At 36.5% G+C, this 22,645-nt stretch overlaps 1 protein-coding gene across 1 annotated transcript in view; it reads left to right on the top strand.

The window, feature by feature from the left end:
* Nucleotides 1–22,645, top strand: part of VPS13B (vacuolar protein sorting 13 homolog B) — a gene marked incomplete at both ends in the record, with an annotated part of 442,808 nt that overhangs the window by 238,143 nt on the left and 182,020 nt on the right. Inside the window, 5 exons of the mRNA XM_084260382.1 lie at nucleotides 9,363–9,534; nucleotides 10,528–10,642; nucleotides 11,913–12,054; nucleotides 13,630–14,038; nucleotides 19,919–20,030. Of these exons, the coding sequence (XP_084116508.1) occupies nucleotides 9,363–9,534; nucleotides 10,528–10,642; nucleotides 11,913–12,054; nucleotides 13,630–14,038; nucleotides 19,919–20,030 (950 nt within the window). The remainder of the gene's footprint in view (nucleotides 1–9,362; nucleotides 9,535–10,527; nucleotides 10,643–11,912; nucleotides 12,055–13,629; nucleotides 14,039–19,918; nucleotides 20,031–22,645) is intronic.

Genomic DNA, 22,645 nt, shown 5'->3' with positions numbered 1-22,645 from the left:
TAGCCAACAAAGGACAGTGTCAGAATTTGTGTTCAGTCTTTTCCATTATGAAGTTAAGACCATAATTTCAATCTTTAGAATAAAGTTCTATTGAAACACATGGCATTAATACTAGATTTTTTTTTTTTACAATAGGCAACTTGGAGTTGCCGTAGCACTTTACAGCTGAGATTTGAAAACTGCTTCAAAATAAATGTATTGTTGTGTTTAGACAGGATAAATAAATGTTTAAAATTGACCATGGTCAGAGGATATTATCCAAGATATGGAATGGGAAAGAAAGGTACAAACAGGAGAAGACATTTGCATGTAGCCATAGTTCATATAGCCAAAAGACCGAATATTAGAATCATAGAATTGTTTTGGTTGGAAAAGACCTTTAAGGTCATCAAGTCCAACTGTTAACCCAGCACTGCCAAGTTCAACCACTAAACCATGTCCCTCAGCACCACATCTGCGTGTCTCTTAAATACCTTGAGATGGTGACTCAACCACTTCAATAGGCAGCCTCTTCTAGTTCTTGAGAACCCTTTTGGGGAAGACTTTTTTTCTAATATTCTAAACCTCCTCTGGTGCAACTTGAGGTCTCAACTTGAGCTCCTGTCCATCATCTCCATTCAGGCCTCTCAGCCCAAGGTGTTCTCCATGTGACTGTGTTCTAGAAGAAGGAGCCAGCACAGGGGAGATTTAAGTGCACAGATAGCAAACACATACTGAGGCAGGTGTTTAATGGAGACAGTAAAGTGGGAGAATGTATACATGGCCAGATATTTGAGATTGTAAGAAGTTGTTCAAGTAGGATGGCAGTATTTTTCACTCAGTAGCTGACAAAAATCTTACTCCATTTCTGATTAACTGGGAGGGAATATTAGGTGTATTGAAGTGATTAAAATCAAACCGGTACATACAGTGTACGTAGGTTTTAATTATCAGTTAAAAAAGAAAAAGGCAACGGTTTTGAATTACTGTGATTGAAAAAGGACACAGAAATAATCTTTGTCATGGGAAGTCAAGCCAGATTTTAGATTCTTCTAAGATTAGTAGCTAAAAAAATGCTGTATTTGAGTTTGTGGGCATCATCATTGTTATGAATTTGTGAGTCAGTGTTGCTACTTGAAGACTACCTTTAATGTCAGTCTTGTGATTTCTTGAAAATGTGTAGTATTTCTTTAAGGTGAAAATGATATGAGGAGCGGCTGAGGGATCTGGGGATGTTTAGCCTGGAGAAGAGGATGCTGAGGGGAGACCTTATCACCACCTACAACTACCTGAAAGGAGGTTGTAGAGAGGTGGGTGATGGTCTATTCAGCCAGGTGACAGGAGATAGAACAAGGGGAAATGGTACAAAGCTGTGCCAGAGCAGGTTGAGATTAGATGTGAGGAAAAAGTTGTTTACTGAAAGAGTTGTTTGGGCCTGAAACAGGCTGCCCAGGGAGGTGGTTGAGTCACCTTTCCTGGATGTGTTTGATAAAAGGGTAGATGAGGTACTTAGGGATATGGTTTAACATAGGATGGGAACAGTTGGACTTGATGATCTTAAATGCCTTTTCCAACCTTGTGATTCTGTGAAAAAGAGTGTATAGCCAGTAGAGGATTCATCTAACTGGTTTGGTTGTTACGAGATGTAACATCAAAAGTTGTCTTGACCTAGTGCTTTCTTGTATTTAGACTGAAACCCCAAACCCAATTAGCCCTTCAGTCTTTGAGCTAATTTTATGTCAAGCTACCAGTTGGAGTGAGGTGAATCACATGGTCGGATGACAAAGTTAATACGTTCTAGATTGGTAACATTTTCTGAACAAATTTTTGTCAAGCCATGGGAAAATGATCTTAAGGATTGTACCATCATTTTATTTTTTTTCTTTTTAACCTTTTTGTACCCATCACTAAAAATAAATCTCAGTGTTTTGAAGGTGTATAATGAACTTTTGGATGTGTTATGTAGCTAAGAACATTGTTCCTTATACTGTGCTCAGTCCTGATGTTTGTGAGTTATGTGGTGGTACTGTTGGAAGTTGGAAAGGGAAAGAGGTAGGTGAGTCATCAGTGAGAAATAGTAAAAGGAACTATGTTTTCGTCTTATATTTCTAATAGACTATTTCAGACAATATAAATTAAATAATTTGTAACACAATGGTTGGCAGTGTCTCCATAACACATTCTCTTCTGCGGTTGGTAGCTGTTGCTGAAGTTAGTCAATATATTTCCTAGTATCAAATCATAAGCTAGGTTTTCATTATAATGACATGGTTGCTGTTCTGTTCTTTGAGGTAAAGATTGTTCAGAATTAAAAAATATATGTATTTTAAAATTATCTAATTATCTAATGTTTGTCTTTTTTTTTTTTTGAAAGCTGTTCATACTTTGACAGTACTTAATCCCTTAGTTTCACGATTTCCTTTTTCTAACATAATTACTATCATCATGCCTAGCTGTAGATAGTGTGATCATGAAATTCTCATTCTCCTTTATTTGAAGAGGGTAGGATATGAAGATGAGAATCTAGTCACTCTGCTGTCTCTAGCTGCTGCCTTGAGCTGCATCAGTCTGCTGAATGCCTCAGTTATAGTCCATATATAGAGACTTTATTTAAAGAAAAATAACCTTCTTGGTATATTCAAATATGCTCAGCACCCTGTTATCGATGCAGGGGTGCATCTGAGTGGCATCTGGACACTGAACTATACAGCTATCCTCTGTACCAAAAGCAGGCAAATAAGTTGACAGGCTTAGACAAGAAATGTAGACAGATTTTTTTTTCAATTGTTTTGTCTCCTGTGAAGTATAGCAGCTAGTTCTACCTGTCAAATTGCCTAATGAGCTGCAGATGTCAGTCTCTTATACCACACTATTTTCAAGAAGGCCAAGGTTTTCTTCTGGATGAAGACACAGTGCTCTACAGTCTGTCCAAGTATGGATCTTAATATAACACGTATCTTAGACATAAGACTTTTATCTGGAGACTGTGTTTGTTCACAAGAGCCTAACTAGTGAAATCCAGACAAGTATGTCAAAACCAATTGCACTGTCTTGCACTCAAGTTCAGTTGTGAGCTAAATATTTTTCCAGCCACCTTCTGAAGAAATAATATTCATTTCAAAAAGTACAGAAGTGGGGCAGGGGATGTTAGAGTAACCTAGTGCTTGTGCGCTTCATATGCTGTGGTATTGTACAAGGGCTCTTCAGAGACTGCCATAGAAAATAAATAAATAAAAGGGATTGGTGATGTTTGGAGACAAGAAGGTAAAAGTTACCCTTGATACCTCACACACATGGTAATTGTAGGAACTGTGATGTCAGGAAAATTAACCAACTGAAAATAAGTGATTCTGCATGGAAGCAGAGGATGACTGAAAAAGGCATGCTTTCTCTGAGTCGTAGGGGGGAAATGGAAGGTGGAGGCAGCTTTGGGGAGGTAGCTGAGAAGACTGAATTTTCTTGGGTCTGGTTTATCCCTGTCTGCGGGTTTGCTGCTGGTTGGAACTGGACCACTCCTTTACCTTCCCACAGAGTCTGAATGCCATTAAGGGAGCAATAAAAGCAGGTGAAGCAGTTATAGTGCAGGCACTCAATGACCAGGAGACCTAACACCAACAATACCTTGCTTGATTGCTGTCTTGATACTGGCAGCTCTGAAAACAACGTGCAAATTCTTGAAGAAATAGAAAAATACTTTTGTTCTAATCTCTTTAAATACTGTGCCCTTCAAAATCTTTACATTCTCTAAAATGCTAATATTGATTGTTTATAGGTGCGTATTTTGGTCCTTAGAAATTTGAAGGTACTTAATATTAGCTTAATGTTATCACAGAGAAGTCAGTGGGAACAAATCTAGGTTCATGTTGTTTGCTTTAAAACACCCAATCCTGTATTTGTAAATTATAACTTGTTTTCAGACTATGACAACAAGAGTTTCTTTAAGGAGAGAAATAGAGGAAGTAATATATAAAAATCAAATGCATCAGCAACAATTTCACCTTGCAGCTACATATTTTATAGTCATTATTGCTGATAAGCAGCAGTGAATTATACAGAGTAGTTAAACAAAAATAACTACTATTTCTACAAGTTTAACTTAAGGAGATTTTTCACAAGTTTGCCTTTTATCTGTGTCTGTATTTTGTTTTTATGTTCCTATATTTTTAAATGTTGAAATCTTGAATTCTGTTAAACAAAAATACTTTGCTGTGATAGGTTCAGGGGTTTTAAGTTTAGAGATTTCATTGTTAATGTGTTATTTTGTTCTGTAGGAGACAAATGATTATTTTTAAAGCTTCTTTCAGCTGCAATGGGCTTGCTGTAAGTGAGTCGGAAGAAAGCAAACTCTCACAACTGTTTATATTAAACAGCAAAAGAAGTAATTTGTTTATGTGATCTGTGGATGATTTATATTTTAAGCTGCGTGTAATTCTTTTCATGCTGACAAGTTGATAGTGAGCACCACAGTCCTATGTGGATAAAGCTACTTAGCTTACTGGATTTTAGTCTGGGTGGTGGTAAGACAGGGAAACACGAGTGAGAGGCTTAAGTACTGGAGGGCTGGAAACAGTTAATCATTTTTACCATCCCTCCTTTGGAACAGCAAAAGCAAAGGTAGGACAGACTACAACAGGCCACTTGTTACTGTTTACGTAAGCGCAAACAGTGGTAGAAGTGTTTAGTCCTTGGGGAGACTCAGTGATTGAGCAAGAACGCAGAAGTTATTTTGATAAGGCATAGCATTAGTGTGGCCAAACTGTGATCATCCCTGAGCTTTAGGCAGGCCAAGGATGAAGGCCTCATATGTTTGGGTCTTCCTGATGAACAAAGATAAATTCTGCTAAGAAAATAAACTCAGTATATTGGTCAATTTGCAACAATTGGTGAAAGAATTAAATTGTATATTTTAGGACTTGGCATGAGAAGTTGTGGGAAAATATTTCAGGGTTTCTGACTCTGGCTTGATTTTTCTGTAGATCTGGAAACCGAGCAGAAAGTGAATACATAAACATATTTAACAATACCACGCTGGGTGCTGAAAATCCAAAATGAAAATTGAAACTGCATGAGAAACAAGAGCACAGTCTCTCTTTCAGTTTCTTAGTTTTTCACTGCAAAAAATTTCTAAGAATTTGAGCTTATTAAAAAAAGAAAACGTCAGCTACTGCAGACTGTCAGTTTTTCAGCCCCTGTGATTCTGCTGAATGGTTTTGGTTACAGTACCATTAAGAGAAGGCTAAGAAGAAATGCAATCTCTTCATTTTTCTCCTCCCAAAGGACAGCCATATAGCAACGTCTGCCTTCAGAGGAGCATCTGCAGCGCTTCTGCCACTGAGAAAGAGAATGGGCCAATTCAACTGTTTATGCATGTTTAAATGGCAGAAAAAAATTCGATAGTATGTTCACAGTGAACTGTTGAAGTAGGGGATGGGCAGAGCAAGTAACCCAGTAACCTCCGACAGGGACATGGTGTTGAGCAGCTGGGGATGTCTGTAGATAAGCTCTGCAGCTGCTGTAGCTGCAGAGAAGAGGTTATCGCTGAAACACTCAGCTTAATGCAGGTTTAGCTACGCTGTCAAGCTGGCTAGTCCAAGCAGTAGTACACGTAAATGACCTGGAATACTAGATGGAAACACAGTAACCTGAGCACAGAATTGCAGAGCAGAGCTAAGCACGAGTTGAGCCCCAGTTAGGACGTGCAGGGCTGTGGCAGAGCACGTCCCAACCCCCAGGCGATTGCAGGTTCAGGTGTCAGACCCCCAACTTACGCTGCCTCTGCCTGTGACCAGAGGTTCACAATTCCTTTATTACTGATAACATGGTTTTACATGAATATCCTCTGTTTGGTTCCTAGTTTTTTCATTCAAGGACGGGTTTCTTTTCCAGGTTTACTTGCAGAAATGCATGCGTGTGTAGGCCTTACCTGGACATGACTCAGTGAAGTTTTTTTCTACAGCTATGCAATTGTGCACCACACAATTTGAATAGGATTTAATAAAGCCACCTTGCTGCAGAAATTTAAATGTTAAAAACCTCTGCAAATCAGATAAGCATAAGCACAAACAGCACTGGAGCAGTGTCAGCAGAAGTTCAGCTCCAGTAGTAGTGATGGAATCTGTGATCACCTTGGCCTTTTTTCCTCACCTGTGTACTTTTTGGTTATAGCGTTAGATACATGGCCTGTTCTGTTTTGTATTTAGAAAATAGGAAGCAATTTTCTAATGATACATCTGGGTCTGTACCTGTAGCTATTTTTTTTCTTTAAAGTTCATATATGCAATAGGCTTAGAAGTTGGTAAGGGCTACATTTCCTAAAATTCAAGGTTTCCTCCTTTTTAAATTTGATTGCACATGTCTGGGTTAATTTACTTTTTATGTATGTCTGGGGTTATGCTAGATAAATGCAGTTCTTCAAGAATCTCACAAATACTGTTGTAAGTAACCTTGTGCCAAAATTATCAACTAGCTGGTTCTCTGAGAGTCATAGTTCATCATTTAATGTCTTCAGGAAAATAAGCTTGAAGAAACGTGTGGGAAAATTATAACATCAGTTTTCTACAGGTTGAAGTTATCTGTATGCTCAAACCACTGAACAATAACAATGCTCCATGGACAAAAAACATTAAGAAAATGCATGAAACATCTGAAAACATTACATTTTGAAAATGAAAGAACCCAATTATAAAATTCAAAACTTTCTGGCAGTATGCATTTGCTGTTAACCGTACTCCTTTAATTTACTATTGTTCTCATCTTTTTGAATTATCAGAACTGTAGAGACCTGCCAAAATATTAAAGTTGATTTTCCTATGAAAAGCGTTTTGTAACATGTCCAGTGGGAGAGTTGAGGGTGTGTGTAGTGGGCTGGGAGGAGATTGCTTCTTCCCACCCATTCCATCACAGTTTCTAAGTTGCAGTTTGGCAAACTAAGTGTGCCTACAATACAAAAATAACTTAGAAAATGCTACTGCTCTTAAAAAAAAAAAAAAAAAAAAAAAGAGACAAAAAGCAGAAAATCAAGTTTAGATAAGTATTGTTTCTCTCTCTCCTAAACTTTAATTAGCTTCCATTTCTTGATACACTGTGAAATCCATCTGAGGCAAATTGTTCTTGGCTGGCTCCTTCCTTCAGATCTGCCCTGCTGAAGGGATACCCCAGTTCCAAAGTACCATTGACTCCTGCATCTGTAGAGCACGTGAGGTTTGGTGAGAACAGTCGTCTCAGATGCTATGAAACTCCCCCACAGAACCATCATATTTTAGGGGTATCATTTAAAGGTATATTATGAAGGTGTAGGAAGTTATTGGAAGGCAGGATATCAAAGAACAGTTTGGATGAGTTACACAAAAGAAAGAAGTCTTTCTCTTCCCCCTTTTAAAAATGGGTTTATGTTTCCTCATTTCCACTCAGTGAGGACTTCACTAGACTGCCAGGACCTCTCAAATATGGTTGAGAGTGGCTTGGCCACTTCATCCACCAGTTTCTTCAGGACACATGGATACACTTCATCAGGTCCCATGGACTTGTGCACCTTCAGGTTCCTTAGGTGTTCTCAAACCTGATCTTCACCTACAGTGGGCAGTTCCTCATACTCCCAGTCCCTGATTTTGCCAATAATATTCTTCATTATGCAGTAAATCCCAAAAGCACAATGTTAGTGACTCCATTTGATGTATGCCAGCATGAAGTCGTAATGGATTGTGTGCAAAACTTTTATAAGATTTTGAACTACTTTCTTCTCTTAGTGTTAGGTTAGTGATAAGAGAACTTGTATACATGATAGAAATCCTATCATTAAACTATATGCCTAAATTGATTGAAAATGTGATTTATCAACATAAATGGTTCCATATGGGCTATGTCATTTGGCTTGGAGTAAGTTCTACCCATCCAGAAAATAGATTGCTAACAGAATTTCCAAGCTCGTGTTCTCCAGCCTTGGACTGCAGAATGAGTCAAGTACTGTCAGATTTTACATTTAGCTACTGAAAGTAAGTTTTCCTGGGGCATCTGAAGCTGAGTGAGTTCATTGTCATTTCTTGCCTAGCAGGTTAAAATGGATTGAAACAATCTGCAATGCTGTCTCTGTATGTCTGGTCCCAGGGCATCCTCCATATAAATTATCTCAGTCATTAGATAAATCTTAAAATTCCAAAATATGTTTTTCATAAAAAGTTACAATTCTTAATCCCCCAAACCTTAATTGAAAGTTAAGGCTTTGGGTGTTTATTGGTCTGTAAATCTTAGAAACAACTTGGTCTTAATGGATCAAAGTGACAATACCCTGTTCCTTTCCTTTTGTTCCTGAATAATGGAGAAAACCTGCAACACTTGGTGGAGTTGCAAGTGAAGATACTGTGGATGCTGGCTTCTGGTTGACATTAGTGACTTGCATGTCCATTGCATTCAGTTTAATAGACTGCAAACACTAGGAGCTGATGAACAATTATAAGTTTGCATGTTTCCTTTCCTATTTGGAGGCAATAAGTTCCAGGAAAGGAGTAGGATGAAGTCCTGTGGCTGGTAAATATTTTAGTTGGGTCATCAAGAATTATCGTAAAGTGCCTGCAACAGTCTATTAAGCCCACGTAACAGGATTTTCAGTGTAGCTTTTATTTCTAATGCTCTTGACAGAAAGCTTAATGTTTTTAGGACTTCTTTAAGTTCATAATGTTTTATGGAATGAACAGAGATCGTTGATGGCACAGAAGCTTCTACAAGCTTCTTTGTCAGCATATATATTAAAGAACATTGCAAGTGACAATCACCTTTTTTAAAGAACAGAAATATTTTCAAAGTGGCAATTAGAATGTTTCCAACTCTTACAAAAAGCTGTTATTTTGTGAAATAATTTTCCAAAGCCATTACAGGGAAGCACATAGAAAAAGAGAAAAGAAAATCAAACCAAAGTCCGTGTGTATGTAATAGAGAAGTGTTGTGGCCATACTAGGTGGGTCTTACTTGGAATCGCCAACAACTCTTTCTTCCTTTACCCTTTAGACATGTGTAAGCCTGCTTTTTACCTTTCCCACTGCATCTCAGAATATTCTGATCAGCAAGTGCTTTTCACTGATTTTAGTATTTTATTAGTGTAGAGTTAATGAGGAAAGCTCCCTATGCCAAGTGGAAATAACTCATGGAACGTTACAGTTCTACCATATAATCTTTGCCAAAGTCTGTTATCTCTACCTAAAGGGGAATGAATATATTTCTTTTTATTCTTTTCCTGGTGTTCAAAAATGTCTTAATTCATATATACTATTAATGGGCAGTATTTATGTAGTTTGGGCATCTACATCAGAGTAGACAGAAGAAAAAATAAGAGGAATAGTGAAAAGCACTTTTTCTTTTTTTTCCCCTTAACTATTGCATCTCTTTCATAGGGTGATTCTCTTCAGGGTGGTGATGATTCTCCATTCTCAGACTCCATTACACTGGAACAAACAACAAGTAATATTGGAGTCTCAAGTGGACGTGTCAGCCTATGGATGCAGTGGATGTTGCCAAAAATTACTATAAAATTGTTTGCTCCTGATCCTAGAAATAATGGCACAGGTATTCAGCATTTTTCACCCTAATACGCTGTTTGAAATTCCACATGTGGTTTTATAGCACCATATTAACTATTCAGAGTATTGATTGATAATATTAAACACTAATGCAGAAATAATGGTTCGGGTCTATACTTTAAACTAGAGTGACAAGCTGTAGTTACGTTACTGCATGTAATCAGATTTCAGTGTGCTTCTTGGGCATGTGGAAGAACGATTATATTAAATTGGAAATAAGTTGATTATTTTACATAATAAAATGCTGCATTTTTTTCCTAAGAAGAAATCATGCTGCATTTTGGTGTGTTTTAGTAGTGGTTTTTATATGTCCCTATATAGACATGTAGTTTTGTATTGATGACTTTGAATTTCAATTTAACATAATTATCACGGTATAAGCCTCAAAGCCATAGGAAGATTAATATGGAAATTAACACAAAAGTTTCAGCTTCTGTATTGAAAAGACAAGTATGTGTAGTATACAGCTTTTCTTTTTTACTGTAATATTAAAGTTGGATTATCATCCATGCAGTAATAGTTTGAAAGGAACTTGCATTTTATAGATGTACTGCAGAACTTTGAATTTTTTTTTTTTGTTAGGACACACTGCTGCTTAACAGTTAACACTGTTACTAATGATTGAAGCTAATTTTCAGAGAGATGTACTTGAACCTTTGATTTTAAAAGAACCATGTGGGAGAAAGACATCCCAAGTATTGTTAGAGTAAATATCTTGGAAAATAGATTTTTATACTTTTTCAGGAATTGAACACTTGATCTAAGACACCCACATATAAGTCTCTGTACACATTTATATAAAAAGGTCAGAATTGTAGGATTTTTTTTTCTGGTCCCTACTAGTATGACACCTGAATATGAAAAAACCGTGACTAGAATTGCCATTTACAAAGTGCAGTGTCTCAGATACATTTCTTGCTTTAAAACTTATAAAATCAGTATACTAACTAATAAATTTTATTTTCTTTCACTATTACAGAAGTCTGTGTTGTCAGTGAATTAGAAGATCTCAGTGCCTCAGTGGATATGCAGGATGTCTATACCAAAATCAAATGTAAAATAGAAAGCTTCAATATTGACCATTACAGAAACAGGTAATTTCTGTGAATTACTTTGCTTTAATTTCAGACTTGAAAGAAGGTGGCAAGTGTTTTTTTCCTTAATTCTTAACTTTAATGTAACTGTTAAATTTCAGTGAAATTACTTTAGGTAATTTCAAGGTCTTGTTGGACACTTATTCCCCATGTACAATAGGAAGGAGATTTATTATCGACTTAGCAAAGCTACCAACATTTCTGACACTTTTTTCCCAATCAGCTAACAAAACTTTGAATTCTTGTTGTTTTGCCTAAGTTAAAATGCAGTTATTTTTGTATGTGTTGTAATAATTGATAATCAAAATTTGTATTCTATATTTTTAAATATTTTAAAATCAAGTCATGATACTTTGAAATGCTTTGGAATCCCAGTTGCTAGGGCCTCTTAACAAGCTTCTTTGTCCACAGATGCTCTGGAAAGCTTGTGAGAAGATATTTCACTCCCAGGAGCCTACTGCTCCATTAGAAATGGTTTCAATTTAAGGATGTTCTTGTTTGCTAAAGTTACATTTAAGGCTTTAAAAAAGAAAAGTTATTCCAGTTTACAAACCTGTTACTGTTCTTGTTTCATAAGCTCTTTGGAGCACCTTTCTCTTTCTAAATGTCTCTGGACTAAACCCAAAAGCAGAGATTGGATAAGGTGAACGTTCTGTCTTCCAGGCCAGGGGGAGACTGGCAGTCAGGACATTTTGAAGGAATATTTCTACAATGCAGAGAAAAGCTTTTGGTGAGATTTCTTCAGTAAAATAAGGTGTTCAGCTAAAAAATTACTCTTAAGCAGCATATTTTCTTTATTCTTATATATGATAAAAAGAATGATTACAAGAACTATGTAGTACAGAGCACATTATAATACATAATTTCTCATTTTTTCTAAATAATCCTATTTTCCTGTAATGTGTATGAGTGCAGCTTTTTGTTCAGGGTTTCTTGGTTCTTGTAATCATTCTAATGAAGCTATCTGATGAAAATCCAGGTGTAAGTTCCTTTTCTCTGTGCAGGATTTTACTGTACTTTCATTCTCATCTGTCTTGACTTCTTGCTATAGGTTGTCCTTTCACATAAAATTTTACAATATTTCTTTTTGAAATTCTTCATTTTGATTGAATTTCAGCATTTTAGGAAAAGGTCCAGCTTAGGCTTCATCTTGCAATTACATAGAATCATGCAAGTTTAATTGAATTATTTTTTTTTGCTTATAGCAATGATTTTTTTTTTCTTTTTGTCTTCCCTTCTTCCATGCCTTGTTCATTTTCATTACCTCAAGCCTTGGGGAAGATTCTTGGTCTCTGGGGCAATATGGAGGTGTGTTCCTCTCCTGTACTGACAAGCTGAACAGACGTACCTTGTTGGTTCGACCCATCAGCAAGCAGGACCCTTTCAGTAATTTTTCTGGCTTCTTTCCCTCTGTAAGAATCTTTTGTTAAATTTTTACTACAGAACTTCCACTAATAAATACCAGTTGGTGCCAAAAAAAAAAAAAAATCTCATATGACTTTAGTTTCTTGTCATCTAATTTTTTTTTTGGTACTAAATATATGTAGTTGTCTTATTTCTCTCTCACCCTTTAATAATAGTTGTCAGTCATTTTTTAGTAGATCTGGGAATGGGGGCTGATGGTTCACAGCCTGCTGCATAACAGCATGGTAAAGTCAATGGGGTTAATTTATATTCAAAGTGAGCACATGCAGTAATGTTTGGAGGCCAAATATGTAAAAGCTGATTTAGAATATCTCAGTGTGAGATATTGAACCACACACCCCCCACCCTTTTTTTTTGGGCCCGTTTTTCCTGTAAAGACTTCCTATTTTAATGACATTGGGCTCTTCACAAATGGATGGCTGTGTAGAATCTTTTTATGTTAGTGGAAATTCTGTGTGGTCTGATTTATTTTCATCATGAACATTGATTGGTAATACTTACACTGTTGGTTTCAGTTCTTACAGGCAATTGACTTACTGATTCATTTTAATTCCCTTATACATAAAAGCTTCCAGTTTTTCAGCATTTAAGCTATGCATCCTGTTTATTTAAGACAGACATGTTCTTCTATCAATAAGATTTAAATTGCATTAAATTGCTTTTAATCCAAATTTAAGATATGGAAAGAAGCAACAAGTTGTAAAATGTAGGTGCTTTTATTTGTGCTCATGCAATTAAAGTTAGTACAGAAACAGTCACATAGAATTTTATCAAAATGTTTATTACATGGTTAAAATAATGGTTCCCCTAGTTATTATTTTTACATTTTGTCACTCACTAACAGTTGTGACTGAAACACCTTAAAGATAACATGAAAACTTTATTATACATATTCTGTGAACTTTATCTAGGAGCTCTTTATCTCTTCACTCTTCCAAGTGAAGGAATCTGCTATTTCTGAAGTACAGTGCAATGCTTTAGATGTGATGTACTTTAGAAGTGGTACAGCTATTTTCATTAAATACTCAGAAGTGATGAGGCAAAACCAGCTCAATTCTTTGAGTATTGTAACTATGGGTAACTTACACACCCATGTTTAGATGAAGTGACACGGTCTCAGCACCACAGCTGAGCAACACAGAAGGAACACTGCAAAGGAGTCAGATCTACTTAAAAAATGTCTAAAATGTGGAGAAATCAAAATATTGAACTGTTTGAAGATTATTAGAAAAAGTTTGATAAATTTAGACTCTTGGATATGTGGGGTTTTTTTTGGCTGATTGGATTTGAATTTCATACAGTATAAATAATCAGAAAAGAAAAAATATGTTTAGCCATTTGTAGTTTTAGTTGCCAGAATACGGTGAAGTGTGGGCACACTGTGGACACATTGTCCATTCAAAAAAAGAAATAATTTTTCCCACTCTTTAGGGAGAGTGGAAAGCTGCTAGAAAATACAGAACCCTAAACATTCTAATGAGGGCAATATGGTAGTTGCTGGATGTTATATGTCTAGATTTTTGCAGCAGGTTTTTTGTTTGTTGTTTTCTCCTCTGAAACAGACAACTGCAAAACTTCTAGATGGCTCACACCAACAACATGGATTTCTTTCTCTCACTTACACCAAAGCTGTAACAAAGAATGTCCGGCACAAACTGATATCAAGAAATGAACGAAGAACATTCCATAAGCTATCAGAAGGTCACACAGATGGTTCTCCTCACTTTCTTCATGAGATTCTTCTCTCTGCTCAGGCCTTTGATGTGGTCCTGTGTTTTCCTCTGCTTAATGCAATTGCCAGCATTTTTCAAGCCAGGTTGCCGAGGAGTCAAAAGGAGAAAAGGAAGTCACCAGGCCAGCCTATGAGGACTCACGCTCTAACTTCCCGCAACTTGCCTCTGATTTATATCAACACTGGTGTAATAAGAGTCTTTTTTCCCCAAAATGAGGAAGATCGTCATACTGCAGAAGGTACAGCGTTCTATGGTGGAGATACTTTGCTGTTGTATTTTGTAGACAAATACTCTTAAGTTAAATTGCTGACCAGTGTTAGGGCCTTCAGTTTTAAGGGTCAGAGTTAAGAAACTTCTAACATTCATGGTATTTGTCCTCAGATTTGCTGAAAAGTTTTTTAGGGATTTATTTGATCTTTGCCTTCCCAGTACCTATAGAGTTTGGATTTTAAATTGCAAAGTGAAAATGGTCAGGAGTTGTGGAAAGAGAAGTCAACCCAGTTCTGCAGTGATGATTCTTGTGTCAGCTCTCATTATGCTGATACCAAATCAGTCTTCCATGGGTGCCCATTAATGTGATGGAGTGTACACAAGGAACCTTAGCTCTTCTGGAAATTGCCACCTAGGAAACCATACAGTAGTGAAGCAGGTAGATATTCTAGTTCACTTTGGAGAACATTATTAAAACATGCCTTGTAATTGTTGTCCAGGAGGTGATGTAGTTTATAATTTTTTTAGTAAGGCTTAGTTGAAGCTGTTCAGATTCCTCTATTGTAAGAGGCTTTCGTGTATTTACAGAGGTGTGGATAGTGTCAGCTGTCCTTTCAAATAACAGTACGTAGCCATTTGATCTATGGGTAAAACTTTGTTCTGTAAGAAATTGTTTTCCCTTCATACAAAAAATATATTTACATCCCTATTACAATCTTATATATAAAATGACGACACACTGATGTTAAAATTATACTTTGTAGCAGACAGTGGGAATTCAATCACTTCCATTAGCAACAATTATTTAGAGATTAAAAATAAAAGGAAAAATTGTTTGACTGGTATCAAAATAGATTTACGTAAGTCCTACAGGTATGGAAGGGTTTTTACCATTATATATGTTAGCACACAATATAATCCTAAGAGTATACTCTTCAAATTTTTCTCATAACCTAATTGCAAGATGTGTAGACAGTGAGAATTTACATAGATCATTTTTTGGCCAACATTCTCTGAAATTTTCCAACTGGGAATGCTGAAAACACAGGAAGATAAAATTAGACTGGCTGTGTTGGCAAGAAAGAATTGTAATTCTGTTTGGAAGGGAATTCTAGGGCATGCTGTCAAGGAAATATTTTTTTTAAAGTGTGTTTTTGTAGCTCTTTAGGTGTATACTTCATTAAAAAGAAATGATAAAATCTTTGTCTTGATGCTCTCCCTTTCGTAAAAATGCATGCAAAGAACAGAATTGCAACAGTTAAGTATGGAAGAAAAACTGTCTGTGCTTTTAAAGATTAGCTTTACTCATCTTTAAAAGACAGCCAGCTAAACTCTTCCACTGGAAAATTCTGAAACAGCATCACTATGAAAATCAGTATTATTCTCCCTTCCTTTCCTCTTTGTCCCCAGATTTTCACTAACTCTCATCTGTTTCTGAATGTGAAATAATCTACTTATCTACTGCTTATTTTCTTTAACAACAATAGAAAATAGAAACAACAATAAGGAGTAAGACATGACTATGACCCACATTACTGGTGTGCTAGGACAGAAAAGTGTTATATATTGTGGAGATGTGGCACTGTAAGACCTCACTCATCATCTATTGATTGTGAGACTTTGAATCCATTAAGATTTCTGTGTTTAAAGTTACGAACGCCGCGTTAAAAATAGAAAAATAATTACCTCAGTTTCTCTTCTAGTCATTTGCTGTTCATACCTTGGACCTAGAGATAGCTACCAAAACTATCCTACTCCAATTGTGACTTTAGGTATAGAGGTTTTTTTAAAAAAAGGCAAATCTGTTCTTTATTCCTGCAGTCCAAAACCAAACTTCCACCACGAACTGTCGTACACAAACACTGTGAAATAATAAAAATCATGATTTTTCTCCTGAGAATTTTACATACACACATGCATCAATACGCCCACACAATTTCAGAACATTTTAGTTTCTTGGGTATTGCAGCAGCAGCAGATTGACGTTTCTTTTTGTGGTGGATTTGAGGGCAGCGTTCTGTGCTAGGAAATGAGCAATGCTGCTTTCCCTCAAAACTTGATTTGTTAATATATCAGGTGGTTTTTCAAGCCCTGGCCAGCAACCCTCACTCACTTAATGATGAAAACAAGACAGCAAAATATGGCAATATAGAACAAATAGAAAAAAGAAATAGTGCGTAGCAGAACACTATAAATAAAAGTTGTAAATTACAAGGAAAATGCTAAGAAGTGGTAAAGACAGAGAAAATTAACATCTGGCTGGCTTGAGGACAATAGGATTTTTTTTTAATATGTCTAGGACCAAAGTATCAGGGATTCCTAGAAAGGATGTGATAAATTTGTTGATGGTGAAAAAGAAAAGGCAGCATACTCAATAAACGTATGTCCTGCATTTGTAGAAGAGATATATTCTTGTCACATGAGCCTGACTCCCAACTTTGAAGTCTGTCATAACATATGGTCCGTAACATCCTCCTTGCTCACTATTAAACAGTTTCAAATCAGACAGAGCAACTTGTGCTCAGGGATCTCAGTCTTCTGAGACTAATTTTTAACACACCTTGGAAGAGCAGGTTTTAGACAGCTGAAGGTGTATCTAGTAAAATGAGAAGTGTGATGCCCAAATACAATTAAGAGAGGTAGTTTTATTGCTCGCCCTCAGACAATGTAAAGGAAAAAATACTGCGGCATTCACTTAATAAAGGGTTGCATTTTTGTTACACTGGAATTAATATGCTTTTATGGAAAATTAGTCTTGTTAAGGACTTCTGCTTTCCATTCTTCATTATGGTTGCAGTTCGAAGTTGATAAGATGTTTGCAAAGATTTGATAGGCTTGGACTTTTGTAAAGAGCTTGATATAGTGTCTTGCAGTATTCTAGTTTAAATACATCCCCATATGATACCAGTGGAGATGTTAAATGAATTAAAAATGGCTAATTAAAAGTCTAAAAAAATAGTCAGTTTGGAATAATAAGTGAAATTGGTATTTAAAAATCTGAAAGTAAATACAAAGCCATTACTACTAGTATCAATGTATGTTTCAAAAAATCTAGGGAAAACATCTTCAGGACTCTCCAGGCCATGCATCTGGATCACTGTGCTTACATCGCTGGTTGCAGAAAATATACTAAGTTGTCTAAAGCTAAAGTATACATATCAAGGAAAAAATTTAACCAGACTGTAACTTCAGGGCTGGAGAGACCATCCTTGGAAACAGTGGCTGCAAACAGCTTAAGGGTCACAGTGGGCAGTAGCTGCACTTCTGTGTATGGCAGAATCATAGAATATGTAAGGTTGGAAGGAATCTGTAGAGGTCATCTATTCCAGCCCCCCTGAAGTAAAACATCTTCACTAAATCAGCTCAGAGCCCCATGAAGCCTGACCTTGAATATCTCCAGGGATGAGGCCTCCACTACGTCTCTGGGCAACCTGTTCCAGTGATCTACCATCATCATATTGAAGAAATTTTTCCTAATATCCGACATAAATCTCCCCTTTTTGAGTATAAAGCCATTACCCCTTGTCCTATTGATGCATACCCCCGTGAACAGTTCTGCCCCAGCTTTCTTATAGGCAACTTTCAGGTACTGGAAGGCTGCTCTAAGGTGTCCCCAGAGCCTTCTCTTCTCCAAGCTCAACAAGCCTAACTTTCTTAGCCTATCTTCATAAAATTTGCTTTTTATTATAAAAATAAGAATTGATAAAACAGAAGAGAGTGCTGGAAAGCACCATAAATGTTAATCAAGTGCAAGGAAGTATTAAATAGCATCATGTGTTTAGCTCAGCAAAAATACTGAGATGAGTGGGTGAAACCACGTGACATTGTGAACACCATCATTACATTTGGGGATAATTTTTGCTAGGTTGTACTTCTATTTTGAAGTGTAGACTTTTTTTTGTCCCTCGGGTTTTAAAGTCTTTACAATGACTGTGATGATGTTTACTGCATTCTTCACATATGTCAAAAAGCTAATCAATGGGTAATGAACGGAGATGTGAATTCATCATCCTAAATCATCCTCAGATTACCACTCTTTAGAAACCATCTGAAAATATTAACGCTGTAATTCTTTCCAAGATTGATTTAAATCCTTGACCTACAGGAAGCTGTACACAAAAGAACCTTGCTCAGGCTTGAAAATATCCTAAAACTCTTACATAATAGAGACCGTGATGAGTAGTCCTCTGTTTATTTTGCTTTTCTGTAGGGGAAAAATTAAAATTCTTAGCCTAAGTTATATTTTGTTAAGAACCACTTCTCAGAATAAGGCATTTCCCACCTAATAAAGTTGTAATTACAATATGAAGGATATTTAATATCTTTAAATGGGTATTAGAAAAATTAAAAACAAAATCCACTTAACACAGTTAAGTGCCCAGTGGCAGTAACTCTTAGTCCAATGCCCTACTAATTTTTTGATCTAAAAGATTAAAATATTTCTCTTAGTCGCAAACAGAATTTTGTTGTCAGCTTAAGTTTTCTACCTTAGTCCTGTCAACAAAACTGCCAGTATGTGGTTTTCCTTTGCTTTAGGGACTAAGTGATTTGAGTTTGCATTTCAAGTAGATGAGGTTCTTCTAAGTAAATCCCTTGTGTTCTGACTTAGTTGTGTGTCATAACTTGTGTTACCACTCAGCTGCATGTTTACTGCAGTATTACAACAGTTGTTTCAAAATATCATACAGGAATTTCTGTGACTTGTGTGGTTTATGGCTGCTTCAGAATATACATATATAAAACTGCAGAGCATGGTGTCTTATTCACCAAGACGTTAACAGGTCTGGAGGAGCTATTTTTTAAGCTCATAGATGTCCACACCAAGCATCTCAGTCTTCAGCAAAAATACTTAACCTCTATCCTGCTACTAGCATTTTGTTTTGAGAACTGTACATGAGAGTCTTGCAGAATTTCCTTGAATGTGGCAGCAAATGTGATCTCATTCTGTCCTTATTGCACTGGTGTTAAAATGAATCATTTCACTTCAGAGTTAACTCTTTGAGCTTACATTACCAGTTCTCAGGAGCCTCCTAGTTAAAGTCTTCTGAGCAGAAGCTTATTCAAATGCTTTGTTTATGTCTGTATCTGCTGAGAAGGAGTTGCAGTAGACTCAGTCTTTTCCTGTATTGAAACTTAACAGAGCTTGTTTACTACGAGAAATGTGGTGCTATTGGGGGGGGGGGGCAGAACTTCGGATTTCTATCTAATATGACCACTGCTTTTAAAACTAAGAATTTATACATGTGGCTGAAATTTGAATATGATGGAGATCAAGTGGAAAGCAGAGGTTTTTCTTCTTGGAGTAATTTAGTTATTGATGTGGAATTTACTGTCCAGTACTACATCTTGTTCTTTGTATTTGTGTCAGATTTCAGATTCTCTTGTTTCAGTCCTTGTGTTTGAACTTTTCATGTGTGTTGCAACCCATACCAAATGCTGCTAGGATGGTTGTTATATCATAATATCTTGCAGTGTTTTACATCTGAGGGACTCAGGTCCATATTAAAAAGGGTGCGTGATTTGGAGAGCTTTACATGCTGATATTTCAGCATATAATTGTTGGAGAAACAGGCAGATCACAAAGTCGTCTGCAGAATCAGCATCATTTGGGACCCCGAAAAAATGGAAATACAAAAGCATCAGAGAAAATGGGAAGTTGCAGACCAGGATTTAAATGTGTGATAAAACTATGTGGGGAATTAAATTACAATAGTTTTGTTTTTTCTGTATCACAACAGTGCTGTTGATTTTATGGTTTGGGGGGGGCGGTGTGGTGTTGTTGCTCCTGAGCAGAACTGAATCCTTAGCAGAGATTCCCATTTAGATGTTTAAAAAAATTAGTTTTTCAGTGTTTGTGCTATGTGCATTTGACTTTTTAATCAAACTTTTCCTCTTCTCCTAACTACAGCTAATCCAGCAATTAAAGAAGACACTTTGGTTCTCAAGATTGGATCTGTCTCAATGGCTCCACAGGCTGACAACCCTCTTAGTAGAGCTGTGCTCAGAAAAGACATTTATCAGTAAGTGTTGGGGGAGGGGGTTGGGTTTTCATATTTGGTCTCAGAAAAAATCATTTTGGGAGAAGTTAATTGATCAATAAAACGGGTACGTGCAGCCTGTAAAAATACTTTTCACATACAATCTTTTGATATTCAAAACCAGGTTTTTCTGATTTTCTTCACTTGTGGGCTTTCAAATCCATTTAGACAAATCAAGTTCTTCTGTGAAGTGCTGATGAATAACAGAATTTAAATGTCAAGTCATTACAAAGCTTAAGCTCCCAGATGAGAACATTTTAAGAGGCTTTCTTTTATTCAGCTACTACTAAGTTTACCTAAGAGTAAAGGAAATTTTTTGTGACTACCAAAGTGCTCAGTAGCCATATAGTGTGAAGGAGATAGATCTTAATAATATAAATGGTAAACATACATTCAAACTGTAGGATTCTTCATGTCATGTAGATCAAAGCTGAAAAGAATGCAAACTTCTAAGGAGCTCTTTCCCAGTAAACACATTTTCTGTGAAAATGTCATGCTCTGGATTCTGTCACCAAGTATGTGCAAACCACACTAATCATATATAGGCAGCAAAACTGGTGAACATATGTAATCAACATGATAAAAGTAATATATGATCCTTAGTAGAGTTGGCACTGTTGCCAGACATGAAAGTACGGTTGCAAATAATATCAAGTGAGAAAAGTCACAGAAATACAGATGAACAAGTGTCTTATACTTCCCGTTGGTCTGTTTTTCAGATGTGGCAATATTTTTAACTACTTCATAGTGCTCTTCAATAGAAATTACAAACATCAAAATCTTTTCTCAGCAGTAAAACATTTACTGCCTAGAAAATGACAGCAAGTTTTACTTTTGTCAAGTCTGGGATTTTTAGGAGACCATGAAATATCTCCGTTTTTCTTCTAATAACTAAGAAGTTGGAAGAGAGTCTGTTTCTTTGTATTTGCATGTGGAGTATTGAAATTAGTTATTTTGCTTGTATGTTTAGTTCTAGTAGTTTGGAATTTGTTTTGTTTTAAGTGAGCATCGTATCCATTGTATTATGGAGCTTTCACGGAAGAAATCTTAACAGCCTGAAACCAGCAATGGCTTTGGGTAGCAAGGCCCGACCTAACTCTCAATTGTGCCCACAGATAAAAGACTTTTCCCAACAACTGTACAGGTTCTTCCTGCTCTGCCCTCTCTGGCAGAGGAGACTCCCATCTGGTACCTGCTTTGAGAGATAAAAATTCAAATGTAGGCTCCACTCTTTTCACAGTAACTAAAAATTTATAGAAAAAATGTCCACTATCATGAAGTAGAATCTGGAAGTTTCAGCTTCCATAAGGCTGTTTCTGTTATCTAGGGGAACTGTGCAGTGCTCCTTGCATGCACGTTGCAAATCGGCAAGTAAGCAACAGGATGGATGCAATTTTCATCTAAAATCAGTGAAGTGATGAAAATTTATATTTTTGAGTCTGATATCTTTGCATCTGTGGCTTTACCTGAAAAGCAGAAATTCTGTACTTTTCAAACCAAAAGTCACTCAATTGCTTAAAGGTTCTAATGCCCTTTTGCATTATGGATCTCAGGGTCTTACATACATAACTGTTCCAGACTAGATTTGTGCAGTGGATATTTGATTTTCCTGGGTTTATACAGTTAGAATATGCTCTGATCCATCTTTAGAAATTGAGGCACCAACTGGGTAAGGTAGAATTAAGTACTGGGCCACAGACATCTCTCCTCTGGCCATTACTGGCTTCTTTGGGACCAGTCTCACAACATCATGTTTCACGTGCCGTTTTCTGAGAAATGTCTGCCATTTTCTGTAATTTCCTCTAAAGACTTTGGTGACCATTCTTCTCAGCAGCTGTCAAATGACTTGGTCTTATCTTTGTTCCTTTAATCATCCAATTATACTAGCTTTAGTGTTTTTAAAATATGTCAGGGCAGAGGGTCAAGTTACTTTGCAGAGTTTTATGAGACAATATTGAAGTTGGGAGTGGGTGGTCTTTTGGTTTTGGGAACAGGGTTACTATTTTGATTTGTTTAAGCAAGCTTCAACACTTGAGCAACATTTTTAAATTAAAAATATGAAGATTCCAGTTTGTAGTCAAAGTAGATGTGTTTGCTAATTGCATACTTTGTTTCAGAACATACTGTAGTTACAGAGTCATGGTTGAAGATAGCTGTTCATTTTCTTATATGGCAGTCACTGCTGTTAGACCAGTGGGGTTGTGAGTGGAGTTAATTGCTCCATTTGCCATTTTTTCTTTAGAAAATATAATAATACAAAGGTTTTTGTATTGATAGGGCAGGGCACACAGTCTATATTCAAAGGAAAAAAAAACAATCAACGTAGGCCTTATGTTAGGATTGTTTCTCCGAATACAAGGTTTCTTAACTGGAACAGTATTTGCCCTTTTTAACCTGCCTGTGGTAGATGGTACAAGATAGCAAAAATGTGTCACTGGAATACATAATGCTTAAAAATAAAATGGTAAAATGAGCATACCCACACAACGTGTAACTTGGCTATTTTGAAAGATTTCTTAGTATCGAAAGTGACACAAGTAATAGAGTATCCACCTTAAGAGACTCTAAAAAAATAATTACAGCAGCCTGTTGATTAC

This window comes from Gallinula chloropus (genome assembly GCF_964237585.1).
Source record: "Gallinula chloropus genome assembly, chromosome: 2".
Classification (NCBI taxonomy): Eukaryota; Metazoa; Chordata; class Aves; order Gruiformes; family Rallidae; genus Gallinula; species Gallinula chloropus.
The sequence above is the reverse complement of the archived record's forward strand: the minus strand, read 5'-3'. Positions and strand labels throughout refer to the sequence as shown.